Source organism: Bos taurus, chromosome 10, assembly GCF_002263795.3.
Source record: "Bos taurus isolate L1 Dominette 01449 registration number 42190680 breed Hereford chromosome 10, ARS-UCD2.0, whole genome shotgun sequence".
NCBI classification, from domain to species: domain Eukaryota; kingdom Metazoa; phylum Chordata; class Mammalia; order Artiodactyla; family Bovidae; genus Bos; species Bos taurus.
Genome location: NC_037337.1, coordinates 71,983,908 through 72,008,377, shown reverse-complemented (window position 1 = coordinate 72,008,377; position 24,470 = coordinate 71,983,908). Strand labels below are relative to the sequence as shown.

The following is a 24,470-nucleotide window of genomic DNA, read 5'->3' as shown; positions in this document are numbered from 1 at the left end:
AAGCAGCAAGCTCTCTGGTGACTCTTGCAAGGGCACTGATCCCATTCATGAGGGCTTCACTCTTATGACCCTGTTTAATCCTAATTACTTCCCCAAAGCTCTGCTCCCTCATACCATCACATTGAGGGGTAGAATTTCAGCGTATAAATTTGGGAGGACACCGTCTATAACAGTAATGAATACTTAAAAAAAAAATTGGAACCACCTAAGTTCCAATTCTTCTTCAGCTATTTATAAAGTAATCAACTTACTATGGTTTGTCCACAGTAAGCCCTGAAAGCCCTACACCCTGGAAAACCCCCTAGTCCTTGGCAAACTAAGATGATTATGACCCTAGAAATCTGGTGTCATGTTCAAGACATGTACTTTCTCTATTCTCAGTTTTCCTATCTATAAAATGAGGATAACAATAGTGCCCACCCCACAGGATTGTTAAAAAGTTAATATATGTAAAGCTTATATATATGCGTAGCACACAGGAATGTTAAATAAACGCAGCTATCACCATCCTTATAATTAGCTAGTATAATGTCTTTGAAACAATGAGACACACAGAATTAAATCAAAAGAGGTGAAGAGAACCATATTAATGTGTTAGTGAAAAAGCTCAAGGCCCTGATACAGTCATTTCATGGGTAAGACTCCCCTGCCTCATCCCTGAGCTGTTGATAGAGTAGAAGTCTGGGTGGGGGATGAGGGTGAGGAGATGTGTAGCCCTCTAAACACAGTCCAGGCCTATGGGGAAAGATGACAGGAATAGACCCGGTCAATGGCAGTGATGCATCCATCGTTCTAAGGCAGAGCTGCACATCAGTTACCTCTAGTGGTCCAGCCTTGTGAGGGCAGGACAGGTGACCTAAACCCTGATTGTAGTCATTGGACCATGACCACATTTTTGAAGAGCTGTATTAAAAGATACACTTGTTTTGATGTCCTATTTTTGTTTCCAAAGGAAAGATGTCTTTGTTAACCTAGTCATTCAGTAAGAGTTACTGAACCCTTATTAAGTGCTAACTACCATGCTAAGGATGCAGAGACAGAAGGACCATTCATGTCTTCAAATATCTCACAGTCTAGTGTGACTGTAAGTTGGTAGATAGTCATTTGATACAATTTGTCACTGGCTGGTTTATTGATGTACGTGGCTTTTCATATGAACTTGACAGCCATAGCACATCCAGAGAGATCAGGTACTCTGGTAATGGACTTATCCTAGGGCTTTATGCAAGTGTACAGTAGTTGCACGTTGGCAAATATAGTATTAGCCCATGGGTAGGGGTAAGAAGAACAAAGTAGTTGAAATATAGAGAGGAAAAATTCAAGGATTCCATATGTTTCAACAAAAGAAGACAAAAAAAGTCATATTGCCTCTTCTTATTCTGTAGGTCTCAGCCTAAGTGTCACCATCTAAGAGTGACCTAATCATCTTTTCTAAAGTCACTTATCCTTCCCCACTGATAACCTTTTATTTTTTCTCTTATCTAGTTGTTTCCTTCAGAGCACTTGTTATAAGAGTTACTTTGCTTGTCTGCTGTATTAGTTAGGGTATAGGCTGAGTTTCTATAACAAAGAGATACAAAAACAGAGTAACTCAAACAAGTTCAAAGTTTATTTCTCTCTTATTTGACAGTCCAGAGGCAGGTGAACAGTCAGGTGAGGGTCTGTTCCAGGGCTCCCAATTCCTTCTGTCTCCTTCCCTATCTTCTCCACACGTGTTGCCTTCATCACTGTTAAAGTCAGCCCAAAAGAGACCTTGTTCATGGACTGGGTCAAGAGAAGGGCAAAGAAAGTGAAGGGCAACCAGCTTTTTTTTTTTTTTTTTAATTTATTTATTTTTGGCTGAGTCAGGTCTTAGTTGAGACACTTGGGATCTTTCCTTGCTGAGCACAGGCTTCTATCTAGTTGCAATGTGTGGGCTCAGTAGTGCGGCTCCTGGGCTCAGTTGCCCTGCAGCACGTGAGATCTTAGTTCCCTGATGAGGGATGGAAGTCACATCCCCTGCACTGGAAAGCATATTCTTAACCACTGGACCCCCAGGGAAGTCCCAACCAGCTCCATCTTGAAGCACATGATCTAGAGGCACACACCTCACTTCTATTCACTTCGTGGTCTACACCTAGAGGGAGGTTGGAAAGGTAGTCTTTAGCTAGGTGGCCATATGCTAAAATTGCTTGAGGGGGTCTATTGCAAAGAGGAGAGGGACAGAATAAACACTGGGGGTCAATTAAAAGTCTTTGCCATGCCAGCATGGTTGTGTTGCTTGCTGCTTGTTTCTGTCCTTTGTGGAGCCAGAGACTATATATCTGTCTTATTCACTGTTATTTCCCCAGAAATTGGAGTAAGTGCCTAGCATATAGTAGGCACTCAGTATGTATTGAATGAATGTAGTTAAACAACTAAACACTGAAAAACACCATTTGTTATATCATAATTGGGTTTGGCTTTTCATAATTCTCATAGTACTACTAAATAGTTATTTTAGAATGTTCATGTGGTTATTGCTTGGCATGATCTAACATGGTGACTGGCAGGCATATAATAAGTATTCAACAGATGCTATTTTCTTCCATTATTTTTAGTTAAGAAGAAAGGATTCATGTTTAGAATACAAATATATTTCAAGAAATAGCATTGAAATAATTTTGACATTCAGAGAAGAAATATGAAACATTAAATAATTAATCTTAAAGGATATCATTTTCAAAAATAAGGTCTCTCGAGGCTTATCTGACAAACAATGACGAATAGCCAAACGGCAATTGGCTAGCCATGTTTTAACTATTGGTTTCTTCTCAAAATATAAGTGAATCTTATTGGCGTCTGACTTACCAACTTTGAGGTAAATAAAAAATACATTGAATAAAATAATTGAATTTGGAGCAAAAATAATAAAAACAAAGATAGAATAGGGAGTGTATTGACTCTGGCCTATTCCTACACACCAAGGAAAGGGAAAGCTTGATTCTGTGTTTTCTTTCCAGTTGCTTTTTTCCAAGAACCATTTATTTTGAAAACAACTTTGTGTTAAGGGACAGATTAAAATTTCAGCTGATTGTTAACCAAATTAAAAAAAATTTAATGAGATTGATTTTTGTTTGTGGCCCCATCTGTTAATTTAATCCTTAAATAGAACAAAGTACAGTTCTTAGGAGTCATGATTAGAAGGCTTCAAACAGCAAATGTAGGAGATAATGTCCTGCAGGTTATTTTTAGGAGTTTTTTTAAAAACCATGAAAATTTAATGCTCATATTGAATTATTGACATAGTAATGGGCCACTGGTTCCTCTTCCAGGATACATTTGGTTTTGGCTTATGCTCTCATTTTATGAAATCTTATAGAACAAAGAAATGTAAGCAGGCTCTGCAAGCTCTTATTTATTTATGATTTTATCCAGACCATTTTAACTGTTCACATACTAGCTTGGTTAGGGAGTCTATACTTTGGTCCTCAAACCTGACAGATTGATTTCAGACTATTCAGAAAAGATAAATGTAACATAGTGTCCACTGCTACATATTTCAGAATATGTAGAAATTCAAATAACTATCTGAATATATTTGAACATTGAAGCATCAAAGCTTCTGTCCTTGGAAATATTATTTATACTTTAGCCTATGCAAATCCCCCACATCCTTCAAGACTGAGCTCAAATCCCTTCATTTCTGTGAAACTTCCCTAGCCAGGCACTTCTGTATTAAAGGACTTTCCTTTGAACTGCACCTTCTCTGGTCTCTTTGAGAGCTGTGTTATCTTGAGCCTAGAACTCCAGGCTGTACTTAAATTCTTCTAGTCCTAGTGAATGTTCACTATTTTTTCTTGGCATCTGCTGAAACGACTCTCTCTCTCAGTGTTTGTGTAATTCTATATTTTAAAAATGTTGTAGTCATCATGTAATATTGCTTTTATAATTTTTTTTAAATCACAAATTCATTTGACATGACTCCCAAACCCGTATGCTGCCATCGTGGAAGCTATTACTGGACTAATTGTTCTAAAACAATCACTGGATCCTTGTTTCCTACGATTACTATGAAGCCCTCACACTGGCTTCATAATCCCAGCCACCCCTTCTGGCCCGAGTTCCCACCATTTCCCAAGCTCTCCTGTTGGAGTTGGGATTCTTTCCTACTCATTACTTCATCTTTGCCTTTGCTATTATTTTTTGCTCCCCAAATAACTTCATATTGTTTTTCTCTGCCTTTCTAAAATCATATGTGTTTTCAAATCCCCAGTGTAAGTTTCACTTTCCTCACAATAGCCATCCTTCTCCAAATTCCCAAAACACAGTGCATTTTTGTTGATCATCATGCACGTAGCTTATACTAGAGAAGTGTGATATTTTAGTTATCCCCTTCAAATGTGCAGTTGATTGAAATGTTGCATTGATGTCCAAAATTACGTGTTTTGGAATTATTGCTTATTATTTATTGTTCTTTTTCTTCTTGGTGATAGAAAATGGGAAGAAAAGAAATCCTGGTGTAACTTTCTGACTGAGCATTCACACCACTTGGATCAATACTCTCAAACTCTGGCACATCAATGGCTGAGTTGCTGTCTTGCTTTAAACACACAGTTTACTTTGACCCATAGCTCAGATAGTTCAGAGGAGCAGAATGAATGCTACTGTTGAAGAAGGACACTAATCTTTCTTTTCTTTCTCCCTGATTAGTACGGCTACCTCTGGGCTCCATTTTCTGTACACCTTAATAGAATAGAATAAATTTTCTACATACGTTTTGCTTGCGACTGCATATGAGTGTGTTTGTGAGTGTGTTCAAGTCAAATGATTTGCCTTTAAGTCTACCAATTGATAGAGCCTGAATTCCAGGTTTATGTTAGTCTCCACATGTCATCACTCCAGTACTCTTGCCTGGAGAATCCCATGGATGGAGGAGCCTGGTGGGCTGAAGTCCATGGGATCGCTAAGAGTCGGACAAGCGGCTTAGCAGCAGCAGCAGCAGCCACATGTCATTCACCTGTTTCTGTTCTTATAACCTGCTTTCCACATGAGATTATGTTTAAAATTAGGGTCTCAAAACCTCAAATTAAATTTCAGATATTCCAGAACATAGGAGCTAGATTTGGAAAACTTGAGGAAGAAGGCATACTGTATAAACACAGAGTGGTAGCTAATGATAATCATGTTATCAGGTCTGACCCCCAAAAAGGTCCTCCTAACCAGTGTCACTCACGCCAATAGAACAAGACTTGAGTTTTCATTTAGGAAATCAAGGAAAGCTTTATTTGATAAATAATGGAGGGATGGGAGCTCCTGCTCCAGAGCACATGCTCTCCTTAACAGGCTATGGGCAGGGCTCTTTTATAGGGCTCTCAACAGCGGGAAGAGCGAGAGCGGTGGAGTTCTCAACAGCTAGGGCGCGCCCAGCGTCTCTGCTCACGGCCCGCTGCCGCCATCTTGAATTACGTGCTGTGCGCAGCGCTTCTGCACATGGCACACCTACCTGGGGTGTTGACACAGACCTGTCGTACTGGGACCTTTGATCTGAAGGTCCGGTGTTTAGGCCTCTGCCTGTGGCGCCAATGAGCAAATGAAACTAGACTAAGCATAAAGGTAAAGAAAAAAGATTAGACTTTATTTATTACCCAGATTCTATTCTTATTTCCTAGGAATTGTTAGTGGGTTTTGTTGGTGACAAAACCATTCTGTCTCCTTTAATCCTCACATTCTTGTCTGGAGAATCCCATGGGCAGAGGAGCCTGGCGGGCTACTGTCCATGCGGTTGCAGAGCCGGGCACAACTGAGTGCGTGCGCGCCTACACACACACACACACACACACACACACACACACATACAAGCATGCAATTTGAATATTTTTGTTATCTTCCTTTTGCAAATGGAGAAAGAGGTTTCCTGAGAATTTAATGACTTATTAAAGGTCAGCAACTTGATGGAGATGGAACGCCTCTCACACCTGTGACTTTTCAGTCATAGAATGCCACACTGAAAGCACCCTCACCAAACACACCACACCATATCTTGCTCCCCCATACAGCCTGCTCTGTTACGTCAGGCCGCAATACAGCACAGCACAGCACAGCACAGCCCATGTCATGCTGCACCAGGCATGCTGTAACGTACTTCAAAGACACCATGTCATGTCCTGTCCCATGCCAGCTTTCTAACAGAATCATCCATCAGTCATCCTTTTTTGTCCTTCCTTATGTGCCTTCCAAGGCATATCACTTTACATAACTTTGTTTTATCTATTTTTTTATTTTTGTGGTTTCTTGGTTTTGTTTTTATTTATATATATATTTTTAATTTTTGTTGGAATATAGTTGATCTTAAATGTTGTTAATTTCAGATATACAGCAAAGTGAATCATTTATGTATATACATATATCGATTCTTTTAGATTCTTTTCCCATATAGGCTATTACAGAGTATTGAGTAGAGTTCCCTATCCTTTACAGTAGGTGCTTACTAGTTATCTACTTTATATATGGTCGTGTGTATATGTGAGGAGGGAATGTCAACATACTCCAGTATTCTTGCCTGGAAAATCCCATGGGCAGAGAAGCCTAGTGGGCTACAGTCCGTGGGGTCACAAAGAGTTGGACGTGACTGAAGTGACAGAGCATGCATGCATGCAGTGTGTATATGTACATGACACTGTTTTAGATTCCAGTGACCTGTGTTCAGTTCTCAACACGGGCACAAAATCCAAGACTTTCAGCAGAGAATGCATGTCTCAGGCATAGATGGACATCTGTTGCATTTTTTCAGTCAAGACACAGTATGGGCTGATGGTACCCTTACAAAGTTGTTTGGACATAGATTCCCCTTTATAAAACACATTCTAATGAGACACCCTAATTCTAGCTTTATCTTGATCTTATGGATTATTCCAGACTGAGATAAATTTGTTTCCTAGTAGCCTCTTCAGTCTGTTTTAAACGCTGGAAGCAGGTCATAGGCAATTATGAAAATTCTTTGCATCTGACTTTAATGTCAGTCAAACTTATGAAATACACTCAGTGCTGTGGCTAAAAGTACAATTTGAAATTATGCATTATTAAAAAAATTTTATATACCCATATATTTTAATTGGCTACAAATGCTACATGAATAGTACAGGGCAGGAAATGTAAAAATTTGTGAATAAAAATAGAAAGTTTAAGTCAAGGGAATCAAAACTGTAAAGGGAAAGTGTCTCTTGTAGTCAGGTCTGGGTCAGATTCTTAGAGGGACAGTGACAAACTATTGTTCATCCCCTGGTTGTAACCAGTATGATGAATCTGGAAACATATGCATTGATGTATTCCGTAAGTATTTACCAAACAAAACCTATGTGCCAGAAAGTGTGCTTAGCATGAGAGAAACAGTGAGGCACGAGGTACAGTTCATGTCTCTTAGGAGCCTCCAGGGTGAGGAAAACAAAACATGTGAAAGGGGGAATGAAGAAGGTTCTAACCCGAGCCATGGGAACTAAAGAGGGGACACATCTGCTTCACATCTTTGGATATCTGTCCTGTGGAAGAAGGAAGCTGGGTTGGGGGTTCGCATCACAGTTGTGCAACACTACTACTATCTTCCCACATTGTGTTCTTTTTCTTCATTTTTAAATGAAATTGAAATTTTAAAGAGTAATACATTCATTTGGTTGGAAGAAGAAAATAAATTTTTAAAAGAAGTGCATGATGAAAAATCTCCCTTCCACTTCTGTTACTTTCTATTCTGTCCCACTTCCATGGCTAATAATTAGTTTCTTGAGTATTTTCCCAGGGTTTCTTTATGAAGATACAAGCAAATACAAGCATATGTTCTTGTTTCCCCCTTTGCTTCCATAAAAGTTAGCATTTTATATATCTGTGTCCATATAGTTGTATCTATAACACATAGTCTGTATCTTACTTTTTCTCTTAATCATTTTTACCTGAAAATATTTCCATATCAGAACATGGAGATAATTTTTAGTCTTTTGTGCAACCACTCAGTATATGTGTTGAAATATATAGTTTGTTTAACCAGGCCCTGATAGTGAATATTTGAGCTGATTCTAACTTTTGTTATTTCATGCTATGATGAATAACTATGTTCATATTCATTTTATGCATGTGTAGGTATGTCTACAGAATAATTTCTGTAAGTTAGATTGCCGGTTTAAAGAGTAAATGCATTTGTACTTTGGACAGGCATTGCCAAATTGCCATCTGTAGGCATTATATCCTATTTGACTCCTATCAGACTCCTCTCAGTGAGTGAGTGAGTGTTTTCCTTCAGCCCTACCAAATGTGTATTGCCAGACTTTTTTGAGTTTTTCCCTGTTTGATAAGGGAGAAATCAATTTAGGGTTGTTTTAATTTGCACTTTTATGCTCCAGGATCATTTATATTGCTCTTTATATGAAAAATGTTTATTTTTACCTTTTTAAAAAATTTTTATTTTATTTAACTTTACAATATTGTATTGGTTTTGCCATATATCAAAATGAATCTGCCACAGGTATACATGTGTTCCCCATCCTGAACCCTCCTCCCTCCTCCCTCCCCATACCATCCCTCTGGGTCATCCCAGTGCACCAGCCCCAAGCATCCAGTATCGTGCATCGAACCTGGACTGGTGACTCGTTTTATATATGATATTATACGTATTTCAATGCCATTCTCCCAAATCATCCCACCCTCTCCCTCTCCCACAGAGTCCAAAAGACTGTTCTATACATCAGTGTCTCTTTTGCTGTCTCATATACAGGGTTATTGTTACCATCTTTCTAAATTCCATATATATGCGTTAGTATACTGTATTGGTGTTTTTCTTTCTGGCTTATTTCACTCTGTATTTTTACCTTTTGTTCACTATCTGAACAAATGAATTGATAGTCTTATTCTTCTTGATTTCTAGGAACTCTATAGATTAGGGAGGTTATGTGTTGTATTGTTTTCTGACTATTTGAGTTGTCTGTTCCCACTAATAGATTCTGAAGACAAACATTGGACTAAAGGCTGGAAGCAGCAGTGGAGAATCAAGTTCAATTCTAAAAAAAATAATGAGCCCTTAATGTGTATCAGGCATGATTCTTAGCAGCGTTATGCTAAGACCCTGTGGAGAACTCAGAGAAACTTAGGCAGTGGTTTGCTGCTGGGCTAGTTGTTTTCCTCTTAGAGAATTTTCTGCTAAAGGGATAACTCTGCAAGGCAGTGCAAGCCCTGGCTCTTCATAGTGGAGGAAAAACCCAAAACTTGCTGAATCATTTTTTTATTAAACATTAATTTTGCAGTTCCGACAGCTGAATCTGTTATTCTGACAGGCAAACTTTAAATAAGGCAGTGAGTTGGGGAAAGGAAGAGTACTCACTCATATTCTTAAAGTCCAAGCATGTCATCAGCATTGACTTCGTGTCTTTTGCTAGGAAATGCGAGTTCATCTTCTCCTTTTTACTTGATTAACTAATCACATAAATACATTTTTTAAAGAATGGATGTCCCTGGATTTCTCAGCACCCATTTGTCATGTTAAATCACAGGGTACTTCATTGTAGAAGAAGAATGCTTTCTAGGTGACATAGAAGCTCCTGGTACCTCCCTGGCATATCCATCCCTCAGAGATGACTGTTGTCAGACGTGTCACAGCCTCCATACTGTGGGCCTGCTGATTTCTTAACATTTAGAAAAGATAGGTGGGAGTTTCAGGGAAAAAGCCTTACCGCCTACGCCCTGTGTGGGCTACTACTATCCATCACATGGGCAGTCTAAGGGCAAATGATTCTTAGAAAAGTGAATGCAGATTCACCCTAGGTCACTTGTTTCTGGTCCGTAATTTTTGAATTTTAACATGCATCTCCATCCTACTCCCAATGTCATTCCAGGTTTTCATATGCCCCTCGCCTAAAATATCTCTCAAATTAATGGGACTGTATACCTATACCTATACCCCTTAGTGTTGGCTCTATTTAAACAATAATTGGTGTTTTTGTTTTGTTTTTATTTTTAAAAGATGTTTCTCTAATGGAGCACATCTACCTCTGTGCTCAGAAAACCTTTTCATATATACTGTTCTTTATTTCTGGCATTTTCTATGTTTCCATTTCAGAGCAGTAAGAGGGTCTTTATGAGTTACAGGAGAATCATCTTAAACCACTGTCGACTTGTCTCTACCCTGAGGAGTAAGAATGAGCTCAGTCTACAAGAGAGAAACCTCATCTGTTGGCACAGAACATTCTCCTGCTTTTTCTATTGTCTTTGTAAATTTCAGCATTTCATACTTGTTAGGCGTTACCAGGCATTACCATTTCCTCACAGGATCCATCAGTTGCATCACTCTCTTGGGACTTCAGGATCTAAGGCAGACCCCAGAGGGCAACATGAGTGAGGACTGGCTATATTCAACTCCTTTTGGCCCAAAAGACCCTGATCACATGTCAATAGATAGGATGAAGTACCAAATGGATGGATGGTATATGTTGCAAATTCTGGTGTCCTCCCTGTAAAACAGAGGTAACTATAAAGCTCACCGCTCTCATTTACTGTGTGTACTATGTGCCAGGAAAGGAGCTAAGTGCATTATCTCATTTAATCCCTGTAACAGCCCAGTAACATGGGAACTATCTTTGCCCCATTTTAAAACTGAATAAATAAGGCTCCATGGAATTCTCCAAGCCAGAATACTTGAGTGTGTAGCTGGTCCCTTCTCCAGGAGATTTTCCCAAACCTAGGGATCGAACCCAGGTCTCCCGCATTGCAGGCAGATTCTTTACCAGCTGAGTCACCAGGCAGCCCCAAACAAGGCTTAGAGAGGCTACCTTGCCCAGAGTCTCACAACTGATAGGCTAGCAATTGAATGAGCTTGATTCAGTAAGAATGAGTCAGTCAGAATGAAGATTTGTGGATAGAAAGTTTCCTCGAGAAAAGTCAAATACTAAGTCATTATTCCTTAGTATTGCTGCTGCTGCTGAGTCACTTCAGTCGTGTCTGACTCTGTGCAACCCCATAGACGGCAGCCCACCAGGCTGCCCCGTCCCTGGGATTCTCCAGGCAAGAACACTGGAGTGGGTTGCCATTTCCTTCTCCAGTGCATGTAAGTGAAAAGTGAAAGTGAAGTCGCTCAGTCGTGTCCGACCCTCAGCGACCCCATGGACTGCAGCCTACCAGGCTCCTCTGTCCATGGGATTTTCCAGGCAAGAGTACTGGAGTGGGGTGCCATTGCATTCTCTGTTAGTATTGCTAGAGAAATTTTAAAAAATAAAACACCCACCATTTAGGAGACTACTGAATTTATCTAGCTCATGATTAGTGTTTCTGATCTAGGACATCAGTGTATTCAAAAGCCTGATTTTATCAGCACATACGATTTCATGGCAGCTAATTTAGCTTATTTTCATGCTTTCTTCCACTTAGCTTTTGACTAGAGATAGTGACTTGGGATCCTTCAACTTTCCTAAAAAAATTACTTGTAAGATGGAAATTTGAAAATCAATCCCATTTTGAATTTGCTGTGCCTTGCTGTCCAGCCACCTCCTGAAGGAGCATGTGTATGTCTACACATATATGTGCATCTGCCTTCATGCAAATCCGATTTCTTGATGGCCAAGGAAACAGCCAGAGAATGGGGAAGTCAGATGTTCCCAGGAATCCTTGGTTGTATAAAGAAAGTAGTAATTTCTAGTCTAGACAAGGAAAGCCTTTTTATTTAGTGGATTTGTATCTAACAATGTAACAATATTGGTTCCTGCCTGGGGCAACTGGCTGATGTGCTCTGCCTCAGTCCACACAGCTGCCAGCTCTGCAGGAAGCGCTGACAAGGATTAATTGGCTTTCCTGAGCCCTGAGGCTCAGCTCTGCTTCCCAGTTCCAAGGATCCCTCAGGACTCTGCTCTCACATAATTTATTGTCTAGAAAGACTTTCTATTTTTGAGAGTTCTATCCAATAGGCCCTATGTAATGTATACACATTTTCAAATTCTTTGAACCTTGAGAATCTTTTAGGATATTTAGCTCAATTTACATAGGAAAAGAGGTAGGACATGACCACATTCAAAGTATTTAGATTATTTGTTGATTTTATGAGGGTTTTGACATGGTCCCATTTAAAATGTGTGATTTACACAAATGATCTTGTCCCTCTTCCTCTATCTGGTAGTATTTGTTGAGTTTGACATCCTTTCAATTTTATGCTGGGTTTTCTGGGCAAGAGGAAGCTAGTAACATGAGAATTTCAGGAGTGGGAGTTCTTCCCAATTATTGATTCTATCTATAGTCTCTCTAGTAATGTTGATGTGATCCAGAGTTTATCCCCTCAATTATTACTATACGTCCGGGAAGCCCCTATTCTCTGTGGCATCACCTTCAGGAAAATTATATTGATTCTGCTGTACAGGTAAAGAAGAAATAAAGCAAGTTGTGTCCCACTATGGTGAAGCCAATTGATATAAAAATCATAGACAGTTGGAAGAGTCTTCTGCTGTTGTCCTATCCAACTTTCCATCAAATGCTGGTTCCTGCCTAGATGGATGCTGGGCCTCTTTCCATCTGCCTGCCACTGGGATCATAATAGTCTTGTTCCCAAGATGCAGCTCCAGCCCATTGTTGGATAACTTGAATTCTAGACAGTTTTTTCGTATAAGAGATTAAAAAAATCCTCTTTGTAACTTCTCATCAATTAGTCTTAGTTTGTTACCGGGGTCCAGCCCCGGTGGATCCAGGGAATTCGAAGTGGGGACGGCGTCAGTGAACTGGATACAATAGCTCTAATTAAATATTAATTAGAGATATAAAGAGTAATAGAATAAGGATAGCTCAGTGAGAAAATTCAGTGGAGAAAAGAGGCTGAATAACCTGGTTTACATGGAAAGCTAATAAAATTCCAAGGCAAAGAATTTATGTCACCTACGTAGGCCGCAGGCATCCTCCCATTCTCCCGATGGAGAGGAGACACTAAGGCCTCCCGGGTCAGATCTTAGAAGCCCAGGCATAAGTAGTAGGCTTGACGAGCCTCCACGCTCCAGATGGGATTCAGCCGGAAGGTGAGAGAAAGAACGACATGGGGAGACTAAGTTTCGGTGAACAAGGCCCGCACTTTATTTTCCAAAGTAGTTTTTATACCTTAAGTTGTGCATAGAGGATAATGGGGGAAGGGGTAGAGTCAGCAGTAAGCCAGGCTTTCTTCCTGCAAACTTATCATATGCAAAATTTAGGTGATTTACATCATCTTCTGGCCAAGAGGCCTGTTAACATTTTATGACCCTTTCTTCAGAAAACTTATTTTTCTCTAAAGGTGATTATTCTAAAGTCAGGCGCCACCCACAGAAAGCATTAGATAAAGTTGCATTCCTATAGGGCAGAGGTGTGATGGGCTATAACAAGAAAAGAATTAACTCAAGGGTCCAAGGTTACAAACATTAAAGCTACTACTTACATTCCTATACACCAATTATCGGAGAAGGCAATGGCACCCCATTCCAGTACTCTGGCCTGGAAAATCCCATGGACGGAGGAGCCTGGTAGGCTGCAATCCATGGGGTCGCTAGGAGTCGGACACCACTGAGTGACTTCCCTTTCACTTTTCACTTTCATGCATTGGAGAAGGAAATGGCAACCCACTCCAGTGTTCTTGCCTGGAGAATCCCAGGGACGGTGGAGCCTGGTGGGCTGCCGTCTATGGGGGTTGCACAGAGTCAGACACGACTGAAGCGACTTAGCAGTACACCAATTATATTAATCAATACACTGCCAGGGACACAGTAGGTAAGGGATATGGAAACTTAGCAGCAAACATTGGCCCAACAAGTGAAAAACCCTTCACCAATACAATTTCTAATCAATCTTTTAACTGCTCAAAGGAATCTGTATTTAGACAGTTTAGAACATCTCATGCCTCTCACAGTTGGGAGGCTGTGAACAATCACATGTGGCTGGAAGAACCTGTTCAGGCAGGCTAGAGGACTTCCAAAGGAGTTTGTAGGTTGAAACACTCTTGTCACGCCCAGGAACTTTATCAACTGGAGCTGTAAGTTAACTGTTTTTCAGAGAGAGGTGGTGGGGGACAGCCCCCCATAAAGTCAGAGGTGTAGGTGAGAGCACAAAGCAGTAAAGTAGGCAGACTCTGGTTTTGGGGGTAGATGCTCGAGAATTTCCAGGAGGACTCCTGAGGCTCCATCCCGCCTTTGTGTATGCCGAGCCTCCTTCCTCATGACCTTTGCCACGGGCGGAGTTCCTCATGCTGGCTACCGGCAGTTTGTTCTGAGTAATTGCATAGAACATCTACTCGTTGATTGATTGATTAACTGGTCTATTCATTCATTTATTCATTTTTTGGGGTGCCTACTATGTACAATATATTGTACAAGAACATGAGTCTCAAACTCTAGGAGCTGACAGGTTAGCAGGTGATAACATAGACATATCAAAGTCATGTATCGTACATGTGACACAAGCAGTATAATTAAGTGCTATGGGAAAGGAAGGGGAGAACAATATGAAGGGGTCAGGTCCTGACAGATGTGGTCAGCAGACTCATTTTGTTGATGGTTTAGTAGCTAAGTCATATTTGACTCTTGCAACACTGTGCACCTCTGTCTGTGGATTTCCCAGACAAGAATACTGGAGTGGGTAGCCATTCCCTTCTCCAGGGGATATTCCTGAGCCAGGGATTGAACCCAGTTCTCCTGCATTGCAGGCGGAGTCTTTACTGACTGAGCTACCAAGGAAGCGCATGGCTTGAAGTTAAAAGGTGGAGATTTGGATGTGGAGATTGTAAATATTAGTTGTTGGAGAAGTCATGGGTAGTTTGTATTGACCAGAGCTCAGCGTTTGAATTGGAGAGTGTAAGACAGGGCTAAAAAGGGTGGTAGAATGAGTGTGCGATAGTGAAGGGCTTTGTATGCCTAGAGTGGAGGGTAAGAACAGTGGAGTCAGAGCTGTGAGGCCAGGTGGCATTCACATCGTCTCAAATGACAGGCTGCAGGGTTTAAGGATTATCCAGTGAGGCAAAGCAGAACCCTGGGGCCAGTTGCTAAACAGGTGACAGTTGTGTTTAGTGTGATGACTAGTGGCAGAAGACTGTGGGCTAGAGGGTTATGTAACATGCCAGATACGGGTGATAAGGGTCAGAAGCCATGTGGTGGCCCCTGCAATAGAAGTACTGACTGAGAGTTGAATGATAATGATTTGACAGCCCTGAAAGCTATCTACTGTGTCTTCCCCTGGAGAGCATCTTCTCCCCACTTCCACACACATCCAGACTATTTACATCTAGCAGCAAACCCCTCCTTACTTTCTGGTGAACAATTGCTTATTAACACATGGAATCTTTCCAGGTAATTGTGGTAGAGAATATCAGGATCCAAATGTCTGTCGTGAAATAGCTGAGAATTGATTTCCCTGCCTCTAATGTGGTCTACATTATCAGTTCAGTTCAGTTGAGTCGCTCAGTCGTGTCTGACTCTTTGCAACCACATGGACTGCAGCATGCTAAGCCTCCCAGTCCATCACCAACTCCCAGAGCTTTGTTAAACTCATGTCCATCGAGTTGGTGATGCCATCCAACCATCTCATCCTCTGTCATCCCCTTCTCCTGCTCTCAATCTTTCCCAGCATCAGGATCTTTTCCAGTGAGTCAGTTCTTTGCATCAGGTGGCCACAGTATTGGAGTTTCAGCTTCAGCATCAGTCCTTCCAATGAATATTCAGGACTGATTTCCTTTAGGATTGACTGGTTTGACCTCCTTGCAGTCCAAGGGACTCTCAAGAGTCTTCTCCAACACTACAATTCAAAAGCATCAATTCTTCAGCACTTAGCTTTCTTTATGGTCCAACTCTCACATTCATACATGACTACTGGAAAAACCATAGCTTTGACTATATGGACAGAGTTCTGACAATACTTGGTCCACTGGAGAAGGGAATGGCAAACCACTTTAGTATTCTTGCCTTGAGAAGGCAAACCACTCCCTCATCTTGCCTTCTCAAGGCAAAAATGCTGACGTGTTTTGCCATTCCCTTCTCCAGTAGACCACGTTTTGTCAGAACTCTCCACCATGACCTGTCTGTCTTGGGTGGCCCTACACAGCATGGCTAATAGTTTCATTGAGTTAGACAAGGCTGTGATCCAAGTCTACATATAGGCTAAGCCCATATCACAAAAGAAGCTTTAAATATCCTTTAGGATAAAGGTGTGTGTGTGTGCACATCGATTTAAATTTAATAGCTTTTTCTTTAGTGTTCTATGTGTGTGGTAGGGAATAAGACCTGTCATTATTACCATTCCTTTTGTTATTGAGTTTGTTTTTATCTAGCTGGAAAAGCAGAGGTACCATGGATAAAGGAAGTGTATCTAGAAGACTATCTGAAATGAACAGATTTAAATTGGTCTGTTGCTCACAAAATTAGGCTATTTGTTGAATAAAGTGAATGTCGTGAGCAATTTAGGGGAATGTTCCCACGTGTCTTCTCACACATTCTGTTATTTATGCTTTATTCTAAACTTTAAAGTTACTTTCTTTAATTTTTCAAATATTTATTAAGTCCTGGGCTCCAAAATCACTACAGATGGTGACTGCAGCCATGAAATTAAAAGACGCTTACTCCTTGGAAGGAAAGTTATGACCAACCTAGATAGCATATTCAAAAGCAGAGACATTACTTTGCCAACAAAGGTCCGGCTTGTCAAGGCTATGGTTTTTCCTGTGGTCATGTATGGATGTGAGAGTTGGACTGTGAAGAAGGCTGAGCGCCGAAGAATTGATGCTTTTGAATTGTGGTGTTGGAGAAGACTCTTGAGAGTCCCTTGGACTGCAAGGAGATCCAACCAGTCCATTCTGAAGGAGATCAGCCCTGGGATTTCTTTGGAAGGAATGATGCTAAAGCTGAAACTCCAGCACTTTGGCCACCTCATGCGAAGAGTTGACTCATTGGAAAAGACTCTGATGCTGGGAGGGATTGGGGGCAGGAGGAGAAGGGGACGACAGAGGATGAGATGGCTGGATGGCATCACTGACTTGATGGACGTGAGTCTGAGTGAACTCCAGGAGTTGGTGATGGATGAGAGGCCTGGCATGCTGCGATTCATGGGGTCACAAAGAGTCGGACACGACTGAGCGACTGATCTGATCTGATCTGATGTGCCAGGACCTGTTCTAGATTTTGGGCCCCATTAGTGAACAAAATAGTCAAAGATTCTTGCTCTCATGGAATATACCTAGCAAAGGAGGGGGGACAATCATTAAGTAATGAATAAATAAGTTAATTATGTGATTTATTAGGAGGAGACAAATGTTAAGGAAAAATAAAGAGAAAAGGAGGGAGGGACAGGGTTGCTAGGGTGTGTAGGGGAGTTGCAACCTGAGACAAAGTGGTCAAATTTGCCTTCCTTAAGAAAGTGACATTTGAGTGAAGACTCGGCAGTGAAGGGTTTAGGTACATAGGTATCTGGATGAAGAGAATTCCAAGGAAAGAAAGCTGCTCTTGCAATGGTATTGAGGCAGGAGAGTGCTGGAAGCAAAGAGGCTCTGTGCTTTTCCATTTCCCTTAGACTAACCATGCTCATACAACCAAGAAGATAGCTTGGAAAAGAAAATTGCTAAGTGTATTTGCAATAGAACTGATTTAAAATTACTTAAAAAAGAAAAACTTCACAAACATTTAAGGAAGTACAAAGGGGACTAGGGGCGCTTTTCTAACTTCTAGATGGCTTGGGTTTGAACCCTGGCTCTGCCACTTCCTGCCTTTTTGGTCTTTGGTGTGTCATTCAGCCCTTCTGTTCCTCAGTTTCCTCATCTGTAAAATGAGGCTAATTATAGTACCGATGCTTTTGAACTGTGGTGTTGGAGAAGACTCTTGAGAGTCCCTTGGACTACAAACAGATCCAACCAGTCCATTCTGAAGGAGATCAGCCCTGGGATTTCTTTGGAAGGAATGATGCTAAAGCTGAAACTCCAGTACTTTGGCCACCTCATGAGAAGAGTTGACTCATTGGAAAAGACTCTGATGCTGGGAGGGATTGGGGGCAGGAGGAGAAGGGGATGACAGAGGATGAGATGGCTGGATGGCATCACTGACTCGATGGATGTGAGTCTGAGTGAACTCTGGGAGTTGGTGATGGACAGGGAGGCCTGGTGTGCTGCGATTCATGGGGTCACAAAGAGTCAGACACGACTGAGTGACTGAACTGACTGGCTGGCTGACTGATCCTCTAGGATTGCTTTGATGACTAAATGAGTCAATATTAATGAAAGCTTGGCACTATGTCTGACACATAGCAAGCAGTTAAGTATTAGCTAGTAATATTACTACTGCTGTTACTACTAATAGTTACTGTTACTACTTTCATGACTTCGTGGCCTAATCTGTAATATTCTTTAAATGTGTTTTAAGGGTTGAGTGTGTGTGTGTGTGTGATCTCTTGAGAGTGTGGGGCTTAATTTAGAACATTAAAGAATCAGGTGAAATCCTACTCATGAGCAAGTGACAAGGTCTCAATAAATGTTAGTTTCTTCCCCTTTGACAATATTTTACAGCATAGAAAAATAATAAAGGTTTTCTTTCTTCTCCTTGCTTTTAATGAACATTTTGGCTGGTTTATAAATAAAATGAAGGCCAGGTGAAAACATTCTGTAGACTCAACCTTGGAAACTTGCTTTGCCCTTGGCACCACCAGTAGAACCAAGAAATTCTCAGTGGGTCATTTTGAATATACTGGAAGGCAAATAACCTCAGTTATTGGTGGGTAACTGAGGAGAAAAACAAAATGAGGAGAAAACCAGAGAAGAAGGGAAGCACTCTGTTAAGGTGATACCACTTTGGGATGAGGCCAGCAGAAAACTAGGATTTTCTTTCTCTGAGTACCTTTAACAAGAGAAGAGATGGCATCAATCCAGGTAGAGCAGGAGTCCCTGAATGAAAGGACTGGACCAGAGAGTTTGTGAGCCTTCTCCAAGCTCACCGAGCAGCCCTTCTCCCCAGTGGACTATCCTATTGTTGTATTTACAAACCTGAATTAACTTATATTTCCACGTCTGTTTAAAGAGTCACTAGTGCCTTAGATACAAAGAAGTGTTCTGTTGACTAATACCAAATAAGAACCAGTCACTGCATATTAAAGTAGTAGATTTTGAGAATCGACTTTCTAGTTCTCTGGGGTCGTCTCCAACTTCTCTGGATGTGGCAGCTCATGCAGTCTGCTGCCAGAAAAATACCAGTGCTGGGGGCTATGCTGGAGACGAGGAAAAACAACATGAGAGCAGTCTGAGGGAACTCTGAGGCCTTGAGGAGAAAGGATGTGGTGCCTGCACAGGCTGGGGCGGGTGGTGGGTTAGGCAGGTGCAGAAATGAAGCCAGGCTCCCCCTCACTCTCTACTGCTGTTTTGATTCATAGGTGCATCGGATGTCTCCAGGGCCATGGATCATACCTTTTCAACAGTGGCAAAGGATGGGGAAGGAGTGTGTTATACGTCTCTGATTTCTGACGTCTATTATCCACCTCGGGAGGATGCTACGTATTTCACTGGAATTCTTCAGAAAGAAAACGGCCACATTGCTGCTTCAGAGAGCCCTGAGGAGTTGCGTCCCCCTGGACCCTCCTTACCAGATGTGCCTGGGACGGAGCCTCGTGGCTTATTTAGTTCTGATTCTGGAATAGAAATGACTCCGGCAGAGTCCGCTGAAGTGAACAAGATCTTAGCAGACCCCCTGGACCAGATGAAAGCAGAGGCCTATAAATACATTGACATAACTAGGCCAGAGGAAGTGAAATATCAGGAGCAATGTCACCCCAAGTTGGAAGAGAAAGACTTGGACTTTAAGAATAAGGACACTGAAATCTCAATAAGGTCTGAAGAGACCCGTGAGGCTGAGAAACCAATTCCCGTGGAGGGGAAAATCCTCAAGGACCATTTATTTGAAGAATCAACCTTTGCGCCGTATGTAGACAATATCTCTGAAGAACAGCGCAGTGCCCCTCTGATGGCTGCCCCTGTCAAGATCACGCTGACTGAGATCGAGCCTTCTATTGAAACTGCTACCCCAGAGAAGACCCCCGAGAAGCAAGATATCTGCCTGAAACCGAGTCCTGACACAGTCCCCACAGTCACCGTCTCAGAGCCTGAAGACGACAGCCCAGGATCCGTCACTCCTCCGTCTTCTGGAACAGGTGAGTGGAAATCTGAACTTTAAGGACTGAAAATTTGCATTCAGAATACTTCCATCTCAATTTAACTGATTTAATTAACATGTAACATTTTCAGTCTTGTGCCCATTGTACAAAGGTTGACATCTGGGGTTTTTTAAAAAAGCCCTATCAGATTTGCTTTGTAAAACATTTCTTTCTTTATTTGAGGGGAGAAGTAAAAATGACACACTGGCGACATTAGAACCCTCCTGAAGCTCTGCTGTTCAGAGTAGAGAGGGCGGTGCTGCCAGGGTCCAGGTTAGCTCTTTTCCCTGCCCCCTGGGCATCTTAGCTGTTCTCTTCAGACCAGTTGGACCACCTTGGACAGTGCATTTTACATCCTTGGCTCCAGCTCCGAGTCTGTATGTACCATGAAGGGTGATAGGGTGGACCTTAGGCTCTGGGGGCTGGGCAGTGAGAGGAAGCCTAAACAAGGGGTGCACCTCCCTCCCCCTTCAGTCTCAACACAGTCCTTTTCATCTTTTCAGCTGATTAAAGTTCTGCTTACAGTTTCATATTTTAAACCAACAATTCTATTTGGTTAGAAGTTTTAATACTTCAGAATTCACTAGGCTGGGATCTTTTTCAGCTTGAACCTGCTACTCTGACTCAAGGCAGAGTGTTGTTAGACCACATCAATACATCTTCGCAAGCACAAAGGGGACCTCTCAGACCTGAGTGAAAGTCCAGAGTGGTAGCCAGAGTTTCCCCACCGCACCCCGTGCCACCCCTTCGCAGGAGGTGGGAGCAGAGCCTTTGCGTCTCTTCTGCTCTTGGATGCTTGGGGGCATTAGGATAAAGACAGGGAGAGATCTTGAATCTTCCCCTACCTCAAATGGCTGGAATTCTGACCCTACCCCACAGTAATTTACAAACCTCTTTATTTACAAAAAGTAACCTTCAGAACCTCAGGTAAAAGAGCTTGTACTGAACTCTTAAAACAAATCTGAACCCTTCTGATTAAAGAGTGATTGCTCTAAATCCTGATGAAGCAGTCAGTTCAAGTGTTAGAACAGAGCAGGTATTTAACGGAGGTCCCTCCTGTCTTGTTTCCCTGAAGATTTTGGAATCCCTTCCTCCCTTCCCCTGACCTTACCTCAGACTTATTCAACTGTAAACTCTTAAAGATTCACTGCACCCAGTTCCTGATTTTCAAATTCATTCATTTGCTCAACACACACTTTCTACACACTTTCTTTTAGTCAGGCACTTGAATAAGCACCGATGATGTTGGAGTTGAAAAGCAAACAAAAATCAGTCTCTGCCTTCCAATGGGATAGATGACCAGGGAAATAGTCACATTCCAGTGTGACTTATCCCAGCTGACAGCTGGAGGTAGGGACATAACTGAGTCTCAAAGCCTCCTTGTGATCCTTCTGCCACGCAGGTAAAACCCTTCTATTAATATTATCCCATGACATAAAGATACTGACACTCTGAAGATAACTACATTATCAGCTGTGTTTCAAAGCTCTAGGGTTGTCTGGTGATGAGTACAGAAGAACTTTGGCCAGTCTTTGGGAAGGGTGAAATGCCCTTGCTCATTCAGGTCTATTTACATGGCCACATGGCTTATGTGAAAATTACAGTTTATGAAGCTGGAGATAAAAACTTGATGTGTGCATGCGTGCATGCGAAGTCGCTTAAGTCGTGTCCAACTCTGTGCGACCCTATGGACTGTAGCCCACCAAGCTCCTCTGTCCATGGGATTCTCCAGGCAAGAATACTGGAGTGGGTTGCCATGCCCTCCTCCAGGGAATCTTCCCAACCCAGGGACTGAACCAGTGTCTCTAACATCTCCTTCATTGACAGGTGGATTCATTACCACTGAACCACCTAGGAAGTCCAAAGACTTGATATCAGATCAGATCAGATCAGTCGCTCAGTCGTGTCCGACTCTTTGCGACCCCATGAATCGCAGCACGCCAGGCCTCCCTGTCCATCACCAACTCCCGGAGTTCACTCAGACTCACGTCCATCGAGTCAGTGATGCCATCCAGCCATCTCATCCTCTGTCATCCCCTTCTCCTCCTGCCCCCAATCCCTCCCAGCATCAGAGTCTTTTCCAATGAGTCAACTCTTCACATGAGGTGGCCAAAGTACTGGAGTTTCAGCTTTAGCATCATTCCTTCCAAAGAAATCCCAGGGCTGATCTCCTTCAGAATGGACTGGTTGGATCTCCTTGCAGTCCAAGGGACTCTCAAGACTTGATATAGGGTTCATTAATTATGAGGGATTTTTTTTTCCTTTGGTTGTCATGACTCAGGTTCTGGAGCATCTTGAAGAGAAGACAAAATCAGATTTGGCTCTCATGATCTTGGAGTTTTATGATCTATTGGTGCCTGTTTGACAGCATGGGATAGGACAGTGGTTTTCTCTGCAATTACTCCAAGTAAACATTCTAAGTAACGTTTATTCCAGAAAGAGAAAGTCCTTGTCCTATTACACAATTGTCTCTGATGGTCAGCTCCCCTCTCCACATACCCCCCACATCATAACACCTGAGTCATACAACAACACATAAGAATAAAATTAACAAAAGAGATAGGAGGAGTCAGCTTGTCATTGAGGCTTTTCTTATTCTTTTTATCCCAAAGTGAAAGTGAAAGTCTCTCAGTCATGTCTGACTCTATGCAACTCCCTGGACTATATAGTCCGTGGAATTCTCCAGGCCAGAATACTGGAGTGGGTAGTCTTTGCCTTCTCCAGGGGATCTTCTCACCCACAGATTGAACCCAGGTCTCCCGCATTGTAGGCGGATTCTTTACCAGCTGAGCCAAAAGGTTACCTTAACTCCCTTCTCATCTTGTGAGCCCCTGGTACTATGAGACCCTATGCCCATAGACACTGGAGGATTTGGGCTTTATTTCATCTCTTGGGTCTCAATTCTGTCTGCCATTTCCAGTGCTAACTGGTAAGACAAACACCAAGAATTACATATAATCTTACATAGAAACTGAGGAAAAAGCAATCATCGTAAACAAAAGGAATTCAGTTTATCACTTTAATAAATATGGAAATTATCAACTAACTCTGGGGAATAATTCTAATTATGTGAATCATGAATCAGGAGAAGTTATAGTTTAGAAAGGTTTTAGCTACAGACCCTTAATCTTAATCAAGGAGTCAAATATACTTTCTTCAATTCCAATACATTATTCCATTTTGCAGTTTTCTCCAATGTACTTAATTATTTTCATCATATTAAATAACATACCCTGAGGTATGGAGGTAAAAATTCTTACAACTCAAATATTGGAAGTGTCTTCTAAGTAAAGATCAGTCATGAATACAAGCGAAATGTTTTAGGAAAATACAGTAAGTGCCCTGAGGCACCAGAACATTGATCTGTCGGCAGCATGCTGTTTCTGACACGCATACCTAGAAGTATATTATGGTGGTCATGGATGTTCTTTGAGGTGTTATCTTCAGAAAAGATAATGAATAATCAAGAGGCTATGATAAAACCACCCATGTCCCTTAAGAAGAAATAGCAATACAAAGTAAATCAATTCAAACTCTTTGAAAACTACTGTTGCTATTTATTTCCTTGCATCGATGAGGTCTGTGATTCTCCTACCCACTTTGCAAATTTATTCTTTTATTCAAAATGCTTATTGAGTGACTTCTATATGTCAGACATGTGCTAGACACCAGACACATTGCAGTATACAAGGTGTAGAAAGTCCCTGCCCTCATGGAGCTTACTGCTAGTGAGAGACGTCAGTAAAAGGAAGCACATAAATAGTGTAATTTCATGGAGTGTGAACACTGTAAACAGTGATAGAATGTTGGGTGTGAGAAGGTCAAGGATGGCCTCTGTGACCTGAGATCTGTAACCTATGATCTGAAATCTAAATGAGAAGAAGACCACAATTCAAAGAGAGGGATTAACAGGGACCCCAGGTTTAGAGGTCAACTAAGGCACAGGCCTCAAGGCTCTATTATTTGGGAACTGAAAGATGATACAAAGGAGCAGGGGAGAAGGATGAGACAGAACAGAATTGGAGAAGTAGACAGGGCCTAGAGCATTCAAGGCTTCGCATGCAAGAGCAAAGAATTTGAATTTTGTTCCAAACGCATTGGGAAACCATTGGATAATTTTAATCTGGGAAAGAATGCCATTCATTCATTGTTTCACTTAACAAACATGTAATGACCATTTACTCCATGTCAAGCATTGCTTAATCGCTGCTCTGGCTATAGTGGTGAAACATAAGATTCCTGCATGCCTGGAGTTTGCATTTTAATTGACAAGACTTACATACAAATAAGTAAATGATATACTATCAGGTTGTTATAATGCTTATGAAGAATGATAAAGCAAGGTAGAGTATAAGAGAGTG

At 41.6% G+C, this 24,470-nt stretch overlaps 1 protein-coding gene across 1 annotated transcript in view; it reads left to right on the top strand.

Annotated features, from left to right (window-relative positions):
- RTN1 (reticulon 1) overlaps nucleotides 1-24,470 on the top strand; it is a 243,855-nt gene that overhangs the window by 101,134 nt on the left and 118,251 nt on the right. The window contains exon 2 of the mRNA XM_005212061.4: nucleotides 19,333-20,106. Within this exon, the coding sequence (XP_005212118.1) occupies nucleotides 19,333-20,106 (774 nt within the window). The remainder of the gene's footprint in view (nucleotides 1-19,332; nucleotides 20,107-24,470) is intronic.